General features: G+C 44.8%; 1 protein-coding gene across 4 annotated transcripts in view; it reads right to left on the bottom strand.

Annotated features, from left to right (window-relative positions):
• Nucleotides 1-21,524, bottom strand: part of ETV6 (ETS variant transcription factor 6) — a 235,562-nt gene that overhangs the window by 15,344 nt on the left and 198,694 nt on the right. For all 4 annotated transcript variants that reach the window (XM_032391709.1, XM_032391710.1, XM_032391711.1 and 1 more), the window contains exons 4-5: nucleotides 20,883-21,017; nucleotides 5,784-6,329 (exon numbers count right to left, since the gene is read on the bottom strand). In XM_032391709.1, coding sequence (XP_032247600.1) covers nucleotides 5,784-6,329; nucleotides 20,883-21,017 — 681 coding nt within the window. The remainder of the gene's footprint in view (nucleotides 1-5,783; nucleotides 6,330-20,882; nucleotides 21,018-21,524) is intronic.

Genomic DNA, 21,524 nt, shown 5'->3' with positions numbered 1-21,524 from the left:
GGCCTTTTTCCCCCTCAAGGCTGCTCCTGAGGCTCATTAAAAAAAAAAAAAAGTCCATGAGCTTCATTTGCAACCATGTCACCAGCACTAAATACTGCGGGGCGGGGAAGCAGAGATGGAAAGAAGAAGAAGAGGACAGAGTGACTTCCACCGGTCCTCTAGGCCCTGGGGACATGTCTCCAACTGCTTACCCTGGAGTCTCAGGCTTATTTTTCTTCATCTGATTTAAGATTGGAGGCTTCCAGGGTTGAATTTCTGTGCCTATTGAACACATCCAGTCAATAAAACCAAATCAGGAAAATACATTGTTCTAGTCAGGTGACAAAGAAGCTGTATAGGAGACTCCGTGTTTCCTTGATTAGGATCTTTTTGTTTCTGTTGAAAATGTAACCTTGAGTGATAATAAACATATTTTTGAAAGTCCCTTTAAAGATCTGAAAGATTGCCATGACGTGTGTTGTAGGAGGGTTGGGAGTGGAGGGAGCACGTGCTGGGGGGAATTTTATGTCTTATCTGCTGCAGGATCAACCAAACAATGAAGTCCTCACAAACCATGAAGAAGCTCATGTTTGCAAAGAAAATCAGGGGACTAAGCAAAAGTTGTGAGATAAGCACCAGAAAAGAAATAGTTTCTATTGGATGGGTCATAGACTTGGAACAAGCAAATCCGTATAGACCCGTAAAGTCCCCACGTTTGTGCAGCAAATGAAGAAGAATGAATGGATTATAAACCAGTTTGCCAATGCATCTTGCTTCCTTAGCAGAGTTTTGGATTGAGGCCAAGGAAGGGACGAGCAGACAGGAAGTTTGGTAACTCAGCTTTTAATGGAACTGAAGAACTTTAAGAGAAAGCCAAAATGACTTAAAATTTTTCTTTTAAGACTTAGCTGTCTATAGTGAAAACCAAAGCAGGAGCTTAGCTTGTTTGATGGTGTAAAGTCAGAGGGATGTTGCTTTACGTCAGCAAAGACACAAAATTTGGCATTTAGAGACGCTATACCCTATCGCCTAGAAAAATGCCCGGCACATAGAGAGATACATGATCATTTTTGAACAAATGAATGAACCATTTAACTGCACCGTCCAAGTATGCAAAGAATCAGTTTATTTCACTTAGCCGTATTTTACTTATGTTCATGATGTTATTGTAACTATTCCGGACCGGTCTGCAAACAGCCTACAGTCTCGAACTTGTCTCCTTTCTTACATCACCTGTTATTGTTCCTTCTACGTGTTTTAGGCATGCCTCATCCTCTAAAGTGCAAGTAATTCCTTGAGAGCAGGGACAGGGTTTTCTACTTCTGCATCCTCCATCATGCCTACGACCTCAAGCACACGCTACATACGAGTCAACAATGCCATAGAACAGGGGGCAGCAAATGCTTCCTGTCAGGCTGCCTGCAAATATTTTAGGCTCTGCCGGCCATATCATCTCTCTTGCAACTTGCTCCACTCTGCTGTGGACACTAAGTGATTGGGCATGGCTGTGTGCCAATAAAACTTGATTTACAAAAACAGGCGGTGGCTGATTTGGCCCACGGGTCAGAGTTCCCAATCTCAGCTCTGGAGGCCCAGGTCAGAAGGCAACACGTGTCTTGGAAAGAACACTGGATGAGGCTCAAGGCTAGACTCTGGATGTGCCTGAATCTCCCTTTCTGCGTCTGTACAAGCCCCTTCCAGGTTTGAAATCACCGACTTCTAAGAATGAATGTCAATATATACCGAAAACGTGACTCACGGCATCACCAGCGCTAAATCTCATCATCTTACGGTGTGTGCCGCTAACAGGCTCTTTGGATATGAAATACATGGGCAAGGCACAGGCCAGTAAAACTTCTGTGGGCTGAGAAAAGTGCTAGAAGGTTCACAGATGCTGCCTGGACCCCCTACCTCCTACCACCCCACCCCCCCCAAACAATTGCTTCATGAGCATAACAAATAGAAAACAAGCCCAGAAAGAAGCAATTTGTTCACTGTTACATACACCATTGGCTATCCAATAAAAAGTTTGAACCCAGGGGTCTTGTCTCACTGTGTTCCATGTTAAATGCTCTCCCATAAACTCTGGCTATTCTAACTTAGTAATCTCAACAACAGTCCTTCTTATCCTTTGAAAAATAAGGGATACCTTTAAAAATAAGCTACATGTTATATTTAAATAGATCTAATCTGTGGTTTGTATTTAAGCTGCCTATTACCTCCTAAATTTCTTTTATTGATTATCTTAATTTTTCTACAAGGCCAATACCTAAGTAAACTATCATAACTTTGCATGTCACCTCTAAATTGTATGCTACATCCCAATCCTGAGATGTTAAAAAGAGAGAGAGAAAAAAAAAAAAGAATGGAAGAAATATGAGAGATTTTTAATGGGCTTGGATTCCCAAGATTTACATTTCTACCTGAAATAGAAAAAATATCCTGGACCTTATCTTGCTTTGGAGTTTTCTCCATCTGGAATGACCGCTTTTCCTTTAATCTTCATTGTTCATATTCTAAGCATTTGTAAGCCCAGCTCAAAGGCAGCCCCTCCACGGAGCCTTCCCTAACACCCCCACAGCACTTAACAGAAGTCCTTCAAAGACACCACACACTGCATTCAGCTTTTTCAAGATAAAGATTCTATCTTAGACCTCCTGGAACCCTCCCCCACCCCGCCCCCATGAATGTAGTCCAGTGCCTCAAACACAGAAGGTGCCCAAATATATAAATCCTAAAGTACTTGAGCAAACGACATCTCAATGGACAAGAATTTGGCATTAAGTTTTTGATCCGCATTCATAAGCCGTGTTCCTCTCCACATCCTCCGGCTCTGGTATTCAGCGGCACGTTCATTTCTTTCTGGGCTATGCTCACCGAACAAGCTTAAGGAACTAAGTTTGCTCATTTCACATCTGCTTTGCAGATATGAAGCCTTTTTAGGGCTGTTCAGTAATGCCAGAACTTTACATTGTCCATAGGAATTACCCAATGGGCTCGACCCCTACTAAATAGAATCTTAAAAGGATCTGAGTAGTCCAAAAAGATACTTAGAAGGGTAGGAGTGAGGGGACAGGGATATCCCAAGAGAAACAAAGGAGCCTGGAGTTGTGGTAAGTTCTCTTTGGAGGGTTAGAATCAAGACTAAGTGTTAGACTCTAGACTTGCTACTCCTTTCCTTTCACCCTTGAGAAAAACAGTGACTTTCAGATAAATTCACCGATGCTGGATTTGGTTAAATTAGTTAATACTTACATCTGGAGATTTTTCAACTTTTGAGTGTGTCATTAGAGCATTAATGATGAATAATTTGAGGGGATTCTCTCATCCTGGAGGAGTTAAGGCACTCCCCAAAGGATCTGGGCCCTAGGGCTATTCTAGATGAATATTCTGACTTCCTAGGGTCCTAAAGAAAAGCCTACATTCCCCTCTTCTGTGTGTTCTTGAGAGAGACAGGGCATCCGTGGGTACCAAGGTTCATCACTGGGTTGGTTATGACAGTCCATAGAGCATCTTATTGATGAGGCTACATCCATCACCCAACAATTCTGATGTTCAGAAGTAAGATTAAAAAAAACAGTAGCACAATTTTTAAGAGACTAATATTTTAACCTTTATAAACCTACTAAACAAGGGAGAAATAACTCCGTAAGTCTAAATAATGTAACTTTTTCGATCTATGGGCTTATCTTAGAGTCCTAGGAAGTCTGTGATAAGACGGCGTGACAGAGGAGGTGGGGGACAGACACAGCTGGGGAAGCCAGGTCCCTGAGGGCAGCCCTGCCGGCAGCAGTCAATGGCACAGCAGTGACTGTCCCGTTGACCCCATCACCCAACCCCATCTGACTTTGCTTCTCTGGGGCTCTGTTTCCTCCGTGACTTCCCCGGTTCAAATGACCTTCCACATAAAATGCATATAGCAATAACAAGCTGCCCCTAAGAGCTGTCCTTAGAATTATGAACAAGTAGACAGAATCTGCAAAATGTCCAGCACTGCTGTATAGACCATGCAAGAAACAAGACAAGAAGGGCATGTATAGAGAGGAAAGGTCTGGCCTGGGAAGCACAAGTCAGGTCATTCTATTCTTCACAGTAATATCCTGACCCCATCCTCTTTCTCTAATCATCTGGGAAAATTCACATGTTTTGCCTAAGGTCTCTGTCTCTTTATAAATTCTGTTTTTTTTCTTTTCTTTTTTTAGATTAAAAAAAACCCATACATACATACATATACACATATGTAAAGGTAGAGAACAAAATAATGTGAATCCCTGTGTACCCATCACCCAGCCATATAGCCATTAGCTCACAGCTAGTCTTATTTTATATACACCCCACCCACGCCTCACCCCCGGCGCCATGGGGTCACTTTGAGTCAAATCCCGGGCACAGGTCATTTCGTGTTTCATAGTTTTTCAAACATAAGAGTCATATTTCTTTGGCATTTCATTTTCTTGATTCAACACCCCACGTAAATGATTTGTAACACGAAAACGGAGGCAACATTGGCGGTACACTTGGAGCCAGAGAAACGTTTAGAAACAAATAATTTAAACAAAAAAGGGACAATGAGTCAAGGCAGAGGCTGTTAATGTAGCCTGTAGGACTCGGTGCCGTCATGCTGTCAGGAGCACTGCTCCATCCTGGGGCTCAGCGGGAGATCTGTCCTGGGGTCTCCACTCACGGAGGAAGGGGGCATTTCTCGCCTTGCCCCGACCAGGTCTGACTTCTGCCTCCATGCCTTCCTCCCACTACTGAACACATAATCACCTTCAGCACCGAGCCACCTCCCTGTAAAGCCTTCCTCCATTCCTCCCGACAAAATGCACCTTCTCTCTGCTTTGCTCCCACAGCATTGAATTATCCTGGTACACAGTCAGTACTCAATAAGTGCATGTGCACTGGATGAATGGGACACAGGATTGACTTCATTCTGCCTTATATCTTAGTGGGTGGTTTTCACATCTGTCTCTCCCAGGAAATTTTAAATTCCTCGAGGAAATAATTGTGTTAAAGCAGCTCTGTGTCCCCCTACTTCCTAATGCATTTATCTGTGCATAGTGGGTGCTCAATAAATGTCTCAGGAATGGAGAGATGCTCTAGGAAAAGAGCTGCCCTTGCCACGTGGCTGGAGGGTTAAGTGTCTGGAGAATGACTTCATGTAAATTATGGGCAGACTAGCACAAATACAACGTGTAGATTTTTTCCCCTGGTTTCCACTGGTTTCTTGTCTTAGGGAAGCAAATTTGGGCTTGTCATCATAAAAGTAAAAGAATTTGGGAGTGGTTTCCTTCGTCCAAATGACCCAGCAACACCTGCCTACAACACCATAACCGTGTTTTTCTCTCCTACCTTCTTCTCCCAAGGTGAAGGCTACATTGAGTTACTGCCCATAGGATGGAATTACAGGTCTGAATCGGAGACAAAGGTTCTTTATGCTGTGTCTGGTCATTAATTAGCTGCTGGAAACTTCAAGACAGGGCCATTAGCATGCTCATAAACCTTTTATTTTAAATGTGTTCACTTAGCCATGATTCTGATGTGACTCTCCTTGTAAACTGGACGTAGGACATTTGTTTCTTAACATTTCTGAGGCTCATTAACTACTCCATCCCAGCGGCTCATTAACTAGCCCATTAGGGATTTCACTTCATTCAGGCAGAAGCCTCCACTTGCCCTCACAGAGCCTTTGAGGGCGCCTAATTGGGAACGGTGTGAGGCTCGCTGCAAGGCTGGGGAGAGAGCGGGGCTTTGTCAGGTCTCCCCAGAGGCTGGAGTGGTGGCAGAGGGGTGCGCTCACCTACCTGCTATTCTCCCAATGGGCATGGCGTGCTCCTCGGGTGGGGAGACAGACACCATGATGTGGTTCATGTACGCCAGGTCTTCCCGATGGGAGAGGTTGATGGGCTTCCCTTCCCTATGCAGCCCGTCCTCGGAGAGCCTGGACTGTTTGAAATCCACGGAGTGCCGGGGGTTCAGGATCAAAGGGTGCATGATGGGACTGGGCATCAGCTGGATCACGCGGGTGCTCTCCTGCCGGGGGCTCGATGGCTTCTGGTGGGGCTCGGAGGACGGAGGGCAGTGGTTATTCTCCATGGGAGACACTGACAGGGGGTAGGACTCCTGGTGGTTGTTCTCCTGGTGGAGCCTCGGCCCCTGGGCCCTCTCGGCCGGGGAGAGGCGGCGGATCATGTTGTCCAGGGGGGACCGGAGGGGCCGCTGCTCGGGGTCGGGAGAAGGCCGGTGATTGGCTGTGACAGGTGATCTAGACCGGTGCAACAGTTCAATGGTGGGGGGGTTGTGGTGCACGTTCTCCACTGGTGGCCTTGGGGTCCTCTGGACACAATTATCTGTGGAGCAGAGGGAGAGACAATCACTGACCCCAGTGAATTGTCAGGAGAGGGACCCCACTGCGGTTCTAAAGGTAGTAAACAGTGAGTGGAGCCTGGGCGTGTGCCGGGCAGACTGTCCGTCCCTCGAGACGGAGTGTCTTTTCCACTGCTTAAAAAAACAATTGAAGTGCGCATACTTGAAATTCTTTTCCTACACTAGACAGGCTAAGAATGTCCACAAGCATTCCATTAATCACTTACTAGTGGCTTATAAACACAAGGAAGCCAAACCCATGTTCTTTAGCTTTTGGTTACTTGACTCTTCGACGTGGCTTTTGGGGTCCTTAAGAGTTTCTTTCTAGATGCTTTCACTGACTTACATCTTCATAACTAAATTTATATATTCTCTACTTCTGGGACATTGTTATTGGTGTTAATGATACTATTATTACTATTGCTAAAGTAGCTACTATATCCTTGGTACTGGATTATGTTGTTTAAAATGTATAAAACTCCTCAGTAGGAGATGCTAATACCAGTACTCCTATTTTACAGGTGATAAAATGGAGGCATAAAGAAGTTAAGCAACTTATTCAAAGACACACAGCCGGTGAGGGAACGAGACCCAGACTCCAGTAAGAGTCTAGAATCTAGGTACCCATTACGATATCTGCCACTTTGCTATATACAGAAACCAAGGGGAAAAGTGATAGCAAAACCTGCTTTAAGCATGGACAGTGGGCCCAATTTACAGACTGGCAATCCTGTACTTGAAAGAAGATTTAGGATGACTTTGTTTCCTAAAGTGCACAGACCCTACAAATGCTCAGAGACAGGCAGCAGTAAGTAAGGAAAAGGAGGGACAGACACCTCCAACAATGCCTCTACCCCCTCCCACTTGAACTTTCAAGCTGGTGATATCTGAGCACGGACAACACTGGAAGTGTACACAGCTCAGCAACAGAAGCAGTCCTGTGGGCTGGGATGCGGGGGGACCAGCACACACGTGGCTTTAGGAGTCCCTGCTTAGGGGGAGGAAGGACGAAAATCTGCCTACAAAAATGGAGCTTTCTACAGTGCCTCCCACTCATCTTAATGAGGTTTCTCTGGCCACATCTGCTCCCAGAGCTGTCTCACCAAAACGATGCACATGCTTTCAGGTTCTTGTATGGTCAAAGATTTGTCCATGACTCTAAGTAAAGCAAGTCAAAGATACCTCCCTTTGTCCCTTATGACAGTATCTACATGAAGAACATATAAAGGGGATCTAGGAATCTGACAGGGTTAGTAAACAGAGACCGAGCTGGTTGTGTTTCAAAGTTTTACATAGGATTAATAGAAAAATGAGGATTCCTCTAGATCTCGGTTATATGAGACAGTGAACAAAAGAAATGTTGTTCACGATCACTAAAAGAGCATCTGCTTGAAGGCAAAGGGTTTATTTTGTAACTACTGTGTAACCTGCTGCCGTGAATTTAAAAGTGCTTACTTGTTGGAATAGCTATCAATGGGAGACTGGCTTAATAAATGATACTATATCTCTAAACAATGGAGGATCAGGCAGGTATAAAACGGAATGAGGAGTGCCTTAATATTCTGCTAAGGACTGGTCTCTAGGTTCTATGAGTAGGTATGCAAAGCCAGGTGACGTATTTTGGTATGCTACCACCTTTCTATGATAAAGGAGAAGGGGATTCCAGTTTCCACGCTTGTATCAAACTAACCTTCCTACATATAGAAATGATGGAATCTGGATATAATACATTTACAAAAGTTATTTGAAGGTGCTGGAGAAAACTGAAGGGCATTTTACTCTTAAAAGAAGAGAACTGCACAAGTGAGATCCAAATTTATATAGCCCTGAGGGTCTTCCCCAGTCCCTGTAGCAGGGGGCAGCTAGAAATGAACCACAAGTTGTATAATCTGTCAGGGAACAGAGTATGGGGCTCCAGAATGGCAAAAAATCGAGAAAGCAAATCCTATAAAGGGGAGAGCCGCAGGGGGAGTCCACTAAATTGGCACGTAAACTTCCCTCACATCCCTAATATGTGCTCCTGAACGGTGCATGTGCAGGGGGACCTCTAAGGAGCTCAGTGAAAACAACAGCTGTATGGCTGAAAGATAAGAGCAGGAATGTCAGCTACTGGCCACTGGATTGGAGACAGAATTCAGAATTTGAGCCCTAGCAACAAAGGCTCTGTAAACACCTCAGGCTGTTTATTACCCCAGAACAGCCACACCTTAGGAGTAAAGACTAGCTCCAGGACAAAGGGATTTGCCTCAGGGCTACAGGCAAAACTGAAAGAGATCTGCCCTAACCAAATGTTAAGACCAAGCCTCTGCAAACTCAAAGTGACTGGTTAGTCGTTTACCTACTAGAGCAAAAATCAACATTCTTCAGAGGAATATAACATAATCTAGAGTCTCTACAATGTATCATCTATAATGTCCAGTATTCAATAAGGATTTTCGGAACATGTGAAAAAAAAAACAGAAAAATGTGACCCATAATCAAGAGGAAAGGCAGTCAACAGAAACAGACTCTGAGATCATCTAGATGTTGGTATTAGCAAAAAAGAACCTCAAAGTAGCTATTAGAAATAAGTGTAAGCACTTGAAGGAAATGATGGTCATAATGAGATATAACAGATGGAGACTGTCAGAAGGGAAATGGAAACTTAAGAAGAAGAGTCTAGGACTGAAAAACACAATATCTGAAAGACTGGACTGGATGTACTTAACAGCAGATTGGAGATGACAGAAGGAAGGTTAGTAAATTTGAAGACACATCAATGAAAATCAGAAACAAATAAACAAATAGATCCTCAGTGACCTGTGGAACAATATTAAATGGTCTAATGGACATGTAATTGGAATCCAAGAAGAAGAGAACAGAAAGGATGGGACCAACCCCCCCCCAAAAAAAAACCCCAAACCGGAATAATGACCAAATGGTCCTCCAATTTGATAACAACAACAGGAAACTTATAGATCCAAGATGCTCAGCAAATACAAAGCAGGATAAATACAAAAGCTACATCCGGGCATTTCATAGTCAAACTGCTGAAAACCAAAGATAAAGAGAAAATCCCAAAAGCAAACAGAGGAGAAAAAAAGATACACTATGTACACAGGTAAAGTTATACTAATTATGGCTAACTTCTTTTTTAAACACCCAGAGAGAGAGAGAGAGAGAGCGAGAGTGCAAGCATGCACACAAGAAAGATATAAATGGAGACCCATACACTGAAAGGGACTTAAGAGACACATCAAACATCTGCAATGTACAGACCCTTGTTTGGATTCTGATTAAGGAAACTGTAAAAACACATACGAGGTACTTGGAAAAAATGTAAACATTAATAAGACATTTGATGATATTGAAGAACTGTCAGTTTTCAGGTGATGTGATGGCCTTGTGATTAAGATTTTATAAAGGGTCCTTCTCTTTTCAGACCTGGACTGATATATTTACAGATGAAACTATGTATCTGGAATTTGCTTTAAATTAATTTGGGATGGTGAAGCAGAGAGTAGGTGAGGCACAGAGGAAGCAAGATTGGTCATGAGTTGATCATTGAAGCTGGTGATGGGTACATTGTGGCTCATTAAATAATTCTCTCTAGTTTTGCCTAAGTTTGATATTTTCCACTATAAAAAGTGTTTCTTTTTCTTTTCTTTTCTTTTCTTTTTTTTTTTTAAAGTACTTAGTCAACCTTGCAAGAATACAGGTTGGGATAACAAGTACTAAATTCTTCACTTTAACCCAAATGCAAATAAATGCTTACAGGGTACTTAATTGATTAGGCCCACGTAGTTAATTTTAATGGCTGAGATGATTAGCATGATAGAAATGACCTACCATCTTTTGGGGATAAGGCAAGTTTTCTTTTCACAGCTAATACGGACCTTGACTCTGCTGTCCCCAAAAATGAATTTATCTCTTCTCTGTCACAGAACATTACCATGATAAGCAACTACTTAAGATGGTTGTGTTTTCAAGTTTTGTGCATTTTCTTCTAAATGCCATATACAGAATATTTCCCTTTACTTAAAAGCGTATTAAGGTTTAAAAATACTTAAGGATAATGAAGACCATGTACTGAAAAATTCTATATCCTGAATCCATTTCCTGTCTTACAAATTTCAAAACAGACACAGGCGTTGGCCAGGAGTCTGGTCACCTGCAGGCTCTCTTTGATGTCTTGGGCTTCAAGGCTCAGTGCATGGGTGTGCACTCGGGGCAAGCCCTAGGAAGTCTGGGTGGACTCTGAGAGGAAGAATTTCCATGCCAAGGGTAAAAGAGGAACTGATGTAATGTCCTGGAGAGATTTCACTCTCCGTTCCTGCCCAGATCTTCGGGAACAATGAAGGAGGGAGAGAGACAGTGCTCTGGATAATCCAACTCAGATTTTACTTTTGACTCAGGGTCCAGGCAGGAACAGGACCTGGAGGAGCTTGATTTATTTATTTCTCTGCAGACACCACTCAAAGAGGAAGTACTTGATGAAGTTGATAACATTAATGGTGGAGAACTGGATCCAAGGGTATTTAATTCCAGGCTCCTGGTGGTCTGGGCACAACCACTGTCAAGGCTGAAAGGCCTGCAATGAGACCTTCCAAGCTTTGTTTCAGTTTGCAAAGCATGCGCCCACGTATGGCGTAGACTCTGCCGTTCCCACCCTGCTGCCTGCTGCCCTGTTATTATAAGTTGGCAGCAGGGTGTGGAAACTTATGAGACCAGAGCCGGCAGGCAGAGAAGCTCCGGACACAGGAAATGCACTGAGCGGACAGTGGGTGCATTAAATCCCCCAGATGTAGGAGTCTTCTGTCTAAAACAAGAAGATTTTTTTGGTCTGGCCTTGATGTCTGGGTTTGTTCTTGGTGAACTGCCCAGCTGGAGAGCTGGGAAATTATCCACATTGCCCTCGGTCTGAAGGTCTTGATATGGGAGGGAAATGCGCAAGAAAGAGGGAGGGAAAGCCACACGTTAATTAGTCAGTGTGGGCATGGAGAGAAGGGGGGAGAAAGACCACGGACTGGCAGGGAACCCATTCTGGTTGAAAGTACTTTCTAATCCCAAACCTTTCTCTTTGTGGACCTCTTTTAGATACAAATACTCCCTTCTTGCCACCAAATAGCCCCAAATAAATGAGGGCTTTAAGTGTGAGGATTACAAAAAAAAGGATTTCTTTTCTTGTTTTCTTTCCTTTTACTTATTAGGAAAGTTTGTCTATTTAAAAGTCATCAAAATTTGACCCAATTTAATCAGGTCATAAAGAATGAATAACTAGTAAACTTAAAACAAACCAACAAAAACTGCCTTTGGTTAAAGTTGTGGGCTTTAAGCAGGAAATTTCCAGGGTAGACCAAAGGCTCAAGCTTCTAACTCACAAAGAAGGATCACATTTCCGAGGATCACATTTCCACCACCTCGCTTTCCCTAAGGCCATGGATGGTGATAAGAGAAGTTAGTCAGGGAGATGCAAATCAACAGGCCCAGCAGGTAATTTACTCATCAGCCTCAGTCCACTGTGTTCCACATTCTCCTGGAAGGAACCACTCACTTCCCAGCATGAATTTGTAAAAGATTAGTGGGAACCACAAATGATATAAAGAATTATAGAGACTAAATGCTCTAGGCCTTCAGATGCAATTCAAAACAGACTTCCTACACATGCTTGGGTTCTGTCACCCCCTGTTATGGGGTGAATCGTGCTACCAGCCTCACCCCACACCCCTCAATTCATATGTTGAAGTCCCAACGCCCTAGTACCTCAGAATGTGACCTTATTTAGAAACAGGTCACTGCAGGTATCATTAATTAAGTCAAGGTTGTATTAGAATAGGGTGGGCCCCTAATCCAATATGACTGATGTCCTTACTTAAAGGAGAATTTGGACATATAGACAGGCATAGACTGCATGATTGGAAGGGGAATGTTTTGCCACACAGTGATTACAAAATATGTGTTGAACCATAGAACCTTCAGTGATGCCAACCATATTTCAAGTAGTGTCGTGGATACAGTGTATGCAAAGGGAAGGAAAAGTGGTCCTTGCTCTCAAGGATATCGTAGTCTAATGGAGAAGGCAGACACATAAAAAAACACAAGGCTAAAGGTGCTGAATTAAGAGTCCGTCACAGGGAGCATGCCATGTGAAGATGAAGGCAGAGATCTACCAGTCAAGGAACACCAAAGATGCCTAGCAAACCAGGAGAAGCTAGGAGAGAGGCCCAGAACAGATTCTCCCTCCCAACCCTCAGAAAGAACTGACCCCGCCTTTACCTTGACCTTGGACTTCCAGCATCCAGAACTGTGAGACAATACATTTCTGTTGGTTAAGCCCCCCAGTTTGTGGCGCTTTGTTATGGCCATCCCAGCACACTAATACACAGCACCCTGCCCCGCCCCTGCCGCCACTCCACAAGGTTCCATCGAGACTCTCCACTGACCCTCTGCTTGCCCATTCAGCCCATTCACTCCATTCAGCAAGTTGCCACGGTCACTGAATTCCCTGGTAGGGCCCGAGAAGAACATCGCCCGAGTTTGCAGTGTATGACTCACAGATGTGTGAGCTCGTCACCAATAAATCCTAGGGGAGCTCCCAGAGTTTTAGAAGCGCTTGCTGAAAAGGGGCTGAAGGAAACAAAATGGGTGACTTGCAGGACTCTGGGGCTTAATCTGTATTCCTGTGCGAGGGACAGCCTCCCAAATGGCTAGCCTCTGCAAGCGGCTCAGTACCAGAGAGCACAGAAGCAAGTCTGCCTGTCCTCCGTCTCAATACGGGGCTGCACAAGAGAAGTGAATGAAGAAATCAACGGGTCAGATTTCAAATGAGCCAATTAAACCTGTGGGGTAAACCTTGTGAATCATTTATAGGGAGGGGGTCAGGGTGGCAGAGATAAGTCGGAGTGCTGGAGAGGGGAAAGAGCAAGATCACAGAGGGCTTCCGGCTCTGGAGGTGAACCCAAACTGCTCCAGTCCTCTTATTTCAAAGGGCTCAGATAGCACTTCCCCAGGGGGAACAGGAAGTTTCTTGAAAACTTCCTGGCTACCTGGGGAGAGTTAGTCATGCATATTAGGGATCTCTGGCGCTAAAACTTCTGGCATAGTCGGGGAGCCAGCTAGCCCCTGGGCTAAGAGCAGCCTCTACAGGACTGGATGGAGGAAGCCAGAGGAGGGAGGGAAGTGAGTGGGTCCTCCCTGAAGTACACTGAGCCCCCCCACCCCCAGATGAAAAGAGGCTCTGGGCACCATCCCAGGGCCTCCACACTTTCCCATCACAATGAAATGCCGCATCTGGGGCCAAGGGTCAGAGGGTAAAAGGTCATGCTACCCCAGACTCTGAAATACAGGAAGCAAAGCAGGAAGAAGAGGCCCTAGGGAGGCACGGAGGACTTAGAGGAGAGTAGAAGGATGGAGCAAGGGGAAGAGGTGGTACCTGGTGCCCTGGGGACAACGGGAAGTCAAGACTGGGGCCTGGTCTTCCTCTGCTGGAACCTCATTATCTCCAGCCAGATATAAGAATCCCAGAATTGAAAGGGGGCACAAAAGGTTAATCTTATGGTTCTTACATGTGAGAGGAGACAGCTGGAAGATTAATAGGTCCCAAAGGGGTCACTGAGGGCCTACCATACGCCAGGTACTTCGAGGTAACAAAGCACAAACACTGCTCCTTTTCAAAATGGGCTGTGTCCTGAGAGCAACTGAAGTTGGCACTTTCAATGTGGTTTCCCACAGAATCTAACAGAGGGGGCCTGGTTCGTCCATGAAGGCATTCTGGTATCATGGCGTGGGTAGGCAGCAGGCCCTTCCGACGTCCGCAATGCAGAAATGTATGTGGTGTTTGCACAAAGTGCACTCGGTCACAATAATGGGAATAGTTAGGAAAACTGGGATTGGAGGTAAGAAATAAAACCAACCATTGCACAGCAACGTGAATATACTTAACACTACTGAACTGTCATGTAAGCTTACAAGTGGCTAAGATGGTAAATGTTATGTGTATTTTATCACAATTCAATATTTGTTTAGGTTTAAAAGACAAGAAGAAGGAAAAAAACCCCAACCAAACAGTGGTTAAGAGATATCAAATAATGATAATGAATAACAATTATTGAGTGCTTGCTATGTGATAGTTGTTGTTCTAAGGGCATTTTCCATATTAACTTGATTTTTATATCAGAAAAATTATAAGCAGGTTTGCTGGCATCTGCCACACCGTACCCTGGTCAGGGGACCTGGCTTGGCCTCCTAATCTTCCCAGTTCTACTCATTGGTCCATCTTCTGTCCCGTTTTCAGGGAGTTTGCACAAAACACATGGTGGAAACTGACACAAGGAAGTTAAGTAACTTGCCTAAAGTCACACAGCCAGTAAATGGGGGAGCTGGGATTAGAACCCAGATGGTTGGGATCCAGAGCGCGCGCGCACTCACGCACGGGCACACATCATTATGCTCTCTAGGTCCGTCATGCATTACAGGGTTAGCATCGATGTCAAGCCCCAGCCAATGGCCTCCTTGACTCTATCTATCTATCTATCTATCTATCTATCTATCTATCTATCTATCTATCTATCTATTATCTATCTATCTATCTATCTATCTATCTATCTATCTGTCAGAGAGAGAGAGAGAGAGCACAAGTAGGCAGAGAGGCAGGCAGAGGGAAAGGAAGAAGCAGGCTCCCCGCTGAGCAGAGAGCCTGACATGGGGCTCAGTCCCAGGACCCTGCGATCATGACTGAGCCAAAGGCAGACGCTTAACTGACTGAGACACCCAGGTGCCCCTCCTTGACACTTCAATTGTCAACATGATCTCAGAGAAGTTTTTACAACAACCTGTAACAGGATGGCTGGATCAGCTATAAACTTCATCTACTCTGGTGTCTTGTCAGCAGCTATACTGAGGAAGCAGCTCCCAAAGAGTGACCAGCACCAAGGGGCTGCTTCCCAAGGGGGATGACAGCCAGGGCTTCTGCTCTCAGAAGCCAGTGCCAGACTCTGAACTCACATTTCTCACGGGCTGGGGCATTTTCTTCATGCTAAGTCCATTCATTCAGAGGTAGTCAAAGATCTACAGTGGGTTAATTCAGTCCGAATCAGCATGAGTTTTTGACACCATGACTTGCAGACATATAGTGGTGTCTCCAAAGTTGTCTTTGATGGGGCACCTGGGTGGCTCATTTGGTTAAGTGTCTGACTCTAGTTTTGGCTCAGATCATGATCTTGGGGTCGGGAGATTGAGCGCTGTGTTGGGCTCCACGCTCAGTGCAGAGTCTGCTTGAGATTCTCTCTCTCCCTCTCCCTTTGCTCCTCCCCTGCATGAGCTCTCGCTCTCAAATAAATAACATTTAAAAAAAAACTTATCCCTGACCTTTTTGTTTGTTTAGATTTGGCAGTTTCAAGTACCATGGGGCAGAAAAATTATAAGCAGGTTTGCTGGCATCTGCCACACCGTACCCTGGTTAGGGGACCTGGCTAGGCCTCCTAATCTCCCCAATTCTACTCATTGCTCCATCTTCTGTCCCGTTTTCAGGGTGTTTGCACAAAACACATGAACAAAAATGTTATTTTGGTTGGCTCATTCATGCTACAATGGAATGAACACAGGCCTGAGAGCTAAGTGGACCCAGGGCTAAGTCTCAGTTTTGCTACTTGGTAGCTGTGTGGTCTGGAGGCTCTTAGCTTCTATCATCTCATCCGTAAAGTGGGGATAACATTACCTTCCTTATAGGGTAATTGTGAAGATGAAATGATTTGGACATGTAAGAGCTTAGAACAGGGCCTGGCACACAATAAGAGTTAGCTAATATTTTGTTCCTATGGAGCAGATTCATATACCTCATCTTCTTTAATTATCTCATTAAAATTGTGTAAAGTTTCCTTCCTCCAAAGCAGTCTTTGGGCACTTGGATTTGGCAGTAGAGGGGATTGGGGGTGGAGGGGAAATATTTCCCTCAATAAAGCAATCACATAAATGAAAATCTCTGGGCTATTGCAGAATGCATGGCACCCTCCCTACTCCCCACAAAGAAACGACTTCTCTCTATTCTCTGGGCCATTACCATGTACTGGTTGTAGGGAGAACTGAGGTCAACTGTTTCGACACTTGAAAGTTCTATCACTTAGGATTTCCACGTCCACCGAGTGAAAAAGAGCTGCCTGCCCCAGAGCAACACCTGTGTCTTCAAAGTGTGTCCACTGTTGCAGGAACAATCACAACACTGCATGTGTGAGGATTTTCAAATTAAAGTGATTAAAAATCACCTCCCACTCTCTTAGATAGGACACAGGAGAGGGTGGGACTATAGAGTTGAAATTACAAGAGGGTCCCCCACAGGAGTCATGGGATGAGAGCATATGATAAACACAACTCTTGTTCCTTCTCTCTACAGACTTGGGCCTGTCCAGTCCGACAGGGGTAACTCTATGGAGTTGGCCCCATTTGGAGACTAGCTCAACTGGAAGCATATTTTATACCGCTCAATGAGCTTTTCGGGAATCACTATGCAAGTAGTTTTAACACCAGTAGGGCTACTGGCGATCGAATATATACTTAGGGACAAAGCCTTTCTTGTAATTATTCCATAGGAGTTATAAGTAACTGATTTTAGAACCTAAGGTGTCAAAAGAAGTTGATATTATCACTGTGTGTGACAAAACGCATTTATTTTATCATCATTTGCTGATTTGAAATTTCTAAGGATGTTTTACCTCCTGGTTTTGGTGAAAGAAACAGTATCATTTTTTTGCTGGAGGAGTCCTGTTTCCTTCTTACATAACTATCTACCTAACATCTAACTCATTCATATTATGCAGATAAAATGAGTCACAACAATCAAAGAAAAGAAATCCACCTGCACTGAGGCTTTCAGTCATGAGATAAGGGGATGGTGCCACTCTTGGTTTGACCACTAAGAGGGGTAATATTACCAGCAGTTCCTGGTAAGGTGAGACACGGGAGGACAGAGAGATGTTTAACTGATTCCGAGCGACACCAAACAAGACACACTTTGGACTTTCTGGATTTTAGTTGCCCAAGACCCTGACAGTAGAGAATGTATCTTTTTTTTTTTTTTTTTTTTTTAAAGATTTTATTTGTTTATTTGACAGAGAGAGACACAGTGAGAGCAGGATCACAAGCAGGGGGAGAGGGAGAGGGAGAAACAGGCTTCCCACGGAGCAGGGAGCCCGATGCGGGGCTCGATCCCAGGACCCTGGGATCATGACCTGAGCCGAAGGCAGACGCTTAACGACTGAGCCACCCAGGCGCCCCGAGAATGTATCTTATATTTACCTTCCTATCACCCAGGGAGACCCAGACTTTGGAGGGAATGTAGGATTTGGGAGTGTAGGAGATCTGATACCATTCAGCCTAACCCCTGTCTCATAACTGGGGAAACTGAGGGCCAGAGAAGAGAAACTCTGCCCTTAAGCTTTGTTCTGGCAGAATAGAGGATTCGAGCCTGGTTTCCTAACTTCCAAATCCCATCTTTTAAAAAATTTGATCGAAGCTCACCATGCGTGCCAGGTGGTCCGGGGTGGTCCTGCTTTGTGCCCGTTGTACCTGCTGGAGGAGTCCTGTTTCCTTGTCACAGTGGCTCGGGATGGGTGAGAGATTACACAAGGCTGCCTTCATTGTAGAATACTGTGCTCTCACATAAGTAAATAAGGGAAGAGGGCGGCCATGCTGGTTCTCCTAGACCTGGGCGGTCAGCGGAGGACTGCTTTGCCCCAGGCATGACACAATTTCAGAACTGTGTACAATACAGAGATGACGAATGTTTACAAAATAAAGGGTAATGGAATTCATGGGATTGCCCACCTCTTCCCTCAGAGCCTGGAGGGCAGCCTCTGAGCTGTAACACCAACTTCCTAGCTCCGGGCACGGGCACACATCTGCAGTCGCAGGGAGGGGGTAAACGAAGCTTTGTCCTTGCACTTCACTCTGCGCACCTCACTGTGCCAGGCTGCCGAGGGGCCACGCCCGTTCTCCTCTGGGATGTTCCTGCTCTCTTTCCTGTCACATTATCTGTGTGTCAGGTCAGTCCCATCAATGGCAACTTACTTTTACAAAGGACTGTGCCCCCAGGGATGTGGACCAGACCACAGGGGATAGAATATTCGATATGTACAATCTCACTTTACAGAGTTGGGTTTTTTTTTGGGGGGGGGATCTTTCTGTACGTTAACAGATGTCCATTATTAGTGTTTTACCACTCACAAGGAAGTGTGGCGGCATTAATTCTAGAGACCAATCATGGTGAGCTGGGTACTTTTTCTTTTTGGTGGAGAAAAGGGAACAAGGTAGGAGCTGTTTGGAAGTGGGGACCTTGTACTGGTTGATTCCCCTCTCTGGAGGGTCCTCCTGTCACCAATGGCAGCTGGGGGGCAGGCAGCCTGTGCATATCACTATACAGATCTTCTCAGCTGATACCAGCTGACAAAGACCTAAACTTCCCTTCTCGCATGTCCATCTGTTCACCTGAGAGAATGTGCGGTGTCTAAACAGGCATGGACCCTCTGGTCTTGATTCCTGGCTGACGGCTTAAAGGAATGGTCTCTGAGAACACACTCCTTTTAAGAGCTGGCTCTGAAGCGAGCGCACTGGTCCACAGGGTGATGAAGCCCTTGACCTTGGTCTCATTAGTTCCATCCTTTAACCTAGGGAATCACCACCACCGACATCCTAACACCCGAGAGCACAGCTCATTATGGCATATGGAGCAGCACATCTGTATTTACTTGGTCTGAGAGCAGCTCTGAGAGTAAGCCCGGCTTTCTCTATTGATTAGCTCCTGCAAATGAGAAGAACAACAAACACCTACTTCTGAGTCAATTCAAGGTGGAAGGACTTGCGGTGAGAGACCAGAAGCTTCCCATGACATTTGGGAATAAAAAGAGGAATACGAATTCCAAATGGGATTTTTTTTTTTTTTTTTTAAATAATGAGTACAGGAGAGAGAGACAGGAGGGGGGGAAAAAAGCCCATCACACACCTTTTGTATCCGAAGAGGCAAGCTAGGTAATATGATTCTTGCCTATGTCAAGCTTCAGTAAACCCACCTCCTCTTCTTTGGAATAGCTGTTGGCTATTATGCAAGCCGGAAATGTACATGGCAGGAAGAGCAAAAGAACAGAGAAACCGAATTGGGGGGGGGGCAGCTGCTAAATTAAGCAAGGGTAAAGCTGGGGGAAGAAAGGATGAGAGAAACAGGCAGGGAGCAGGCAAGAGCCGCTCGTTTATTCCCCATCACGAAAGCAAGGGGGCCTGCTGTGAGACACTTGGCACGAGGAAGGGATGGCAGTCGCCTGGAGTCAGGCTCTCTTTTGTGAAGTGTTAATTAAGAAAACAAATAACTTCTCATTTTTTAATTTACCAACAACAAAACAAAACATGAGCCCTGCTCCTGAGAAGGCTCAATCAATTTAAGGAAATATCCCAAGGAACCAGGATTGGAGGCCCCGAGTAATCCAGTCCTAAGAAAAATGGCAAGTTGAAAAGCATTACTTTGTGTCCCCGTGTCTATTGTCTAACCGATGCGCGCACACATGGACATCACGCTCCTCAGAGGCACGATGCATCGCTGCTCAACGGAATCACGCATCAAGTTAAGACTTTAATAACCTAGGTCTGCACCCAAACACCTGCTTTGGAATGATGTCCAGTGCCACAGTTCAATTCTGGTCTTTTGTTTCTGTTTCCTACCAATGATTTTAGGACTGCTGGGACTTACCAGAGAAGAGCAGCCCAGGGCTTAGCAGGTACATCTGAGGTAGGCACTTATGTTGAGTACACTGCAAGAAGCCACCTTCGGTGCACGAAGGAGGAACCCCTGGTCCACCAGAGTTCACAGGGTTTGAGTCCGTCTTGTTCCCCCAGCTTTTATTACCCTCTACTCACAAATTTTCAAAGACCCCCATTACTCTCCTTCATCAAAGCCCTCTCCATTCTGGGTCCAATATGAGTGCCTTGGACTAGCTCTGCAAAAGCAAAATGTTGATTGTTGTTGAAATGGGGTGATGGCTCACGGGGGTTTACTTACTTCATTCTCTCTATTTGGGAGAAATCTCTATTGTTTGACATTATGCAGAACAAAAGGTTGAGGGGGGAAAAACGATAAGCCTTATAACCCAAGTCATCTGATGGCTCTCTTGTTCCAGGGACTCACTCCATCCTACCTATTCTCTCTGCCTGGAGGGTTCCCCACTTCATCCTTGCTTACCAGAATTCTGCTGGACCATCAAGGAAGCCTCCAGAACCACCTGCTTCATGAGGCTGACCCTGATGCTTGTGCCTAGATGTAATTTCCACCCCACTGACTCTCAACAGCTATGCTTTGATACTCATCCATGTACCTCATTTCTCTATCAGACTGCAGAGAACCAAGAGTATATCTCATTCATCTTGGCATTTCCCTCAGTGTCTTCTATAAAGCAAGCACTCAATACATGTTTGTTCAATGACAAACGAATCATGTGAATAAGAACAACTTATCAAATAAACAATGACACCTCTTGGATTGTCTAAACCTCACGCAAGGAAAGAAAAGCCTCCTCTGGTACCTTCTTCATGGTTCTGATGCAGGATGACTTCTGGCTGTGTGTGTATAGAGTTTCCAGGATGGAAGAACGGTGAAAAAAGAATCCGAGGTTTTCTCTGCTTCAGAATATGCTGAAGGAGTTCATAGAGCACATCACCTGGAAAGAAAAAGGAAAGAGAACTAGAGCAATGGGAATATTCGACTCTCTATTGCTGGCACAGAACTAAAGACATAATGGCGAGCCAGGTCCGCATGCCACCTACCCCCATGGAGCACGCGGGGGAAACGCAGAGGGTTGGAGCCATGTGCTTGTTTTTTCATTGGACTTTTTAAATTGTGCAAGTAATATACGAAGATAGTTTAAAAAGCGCCGAAAACCAGAAAGAAAACAAAAATCACCTATAATCCTATCACTAAGAGAAAGAAGTCCTATTCCTACCACCTATGGTTTTATAGTTAGAATCAGGCTTGTACTAGTTTCATACCTCTCTTTTTCCCTTCACGTTATTGAACTGCTCCACTAGCTGCAAAATGAGAGCCCATCACGCGGATGCACCAGACTTTATTGGACGTTTCAATGACTCCAATTTATCGCTATTATTCTTGTGAAAAATATTCTTTTCACATCACTCTTTGCTTGCATTTCAGATTAACCAAAGAAGGA

The sequence above is a fragment of the Phoca vitulina genome, unplaced genomic scaffold, assembly GCF_004348235.1.
Source record: "Phoca vitulina isolate PV1807 unplaced genomic scaffold, GSC_HSeal_1.0 scaffold64, whole genome shotgun sequence".
In the NCBI taxonomy this organism is placed as follows: Eukaryota; Metazoa; Chordata; class Mammalia; order Carnivora; family Phocidae; genus Phoca; species Phoca vitulina.
Note: the sequence above shows the minus strand (reverse complement) of the source record. Positions and strands in the feature narration are given on the sequence as shown.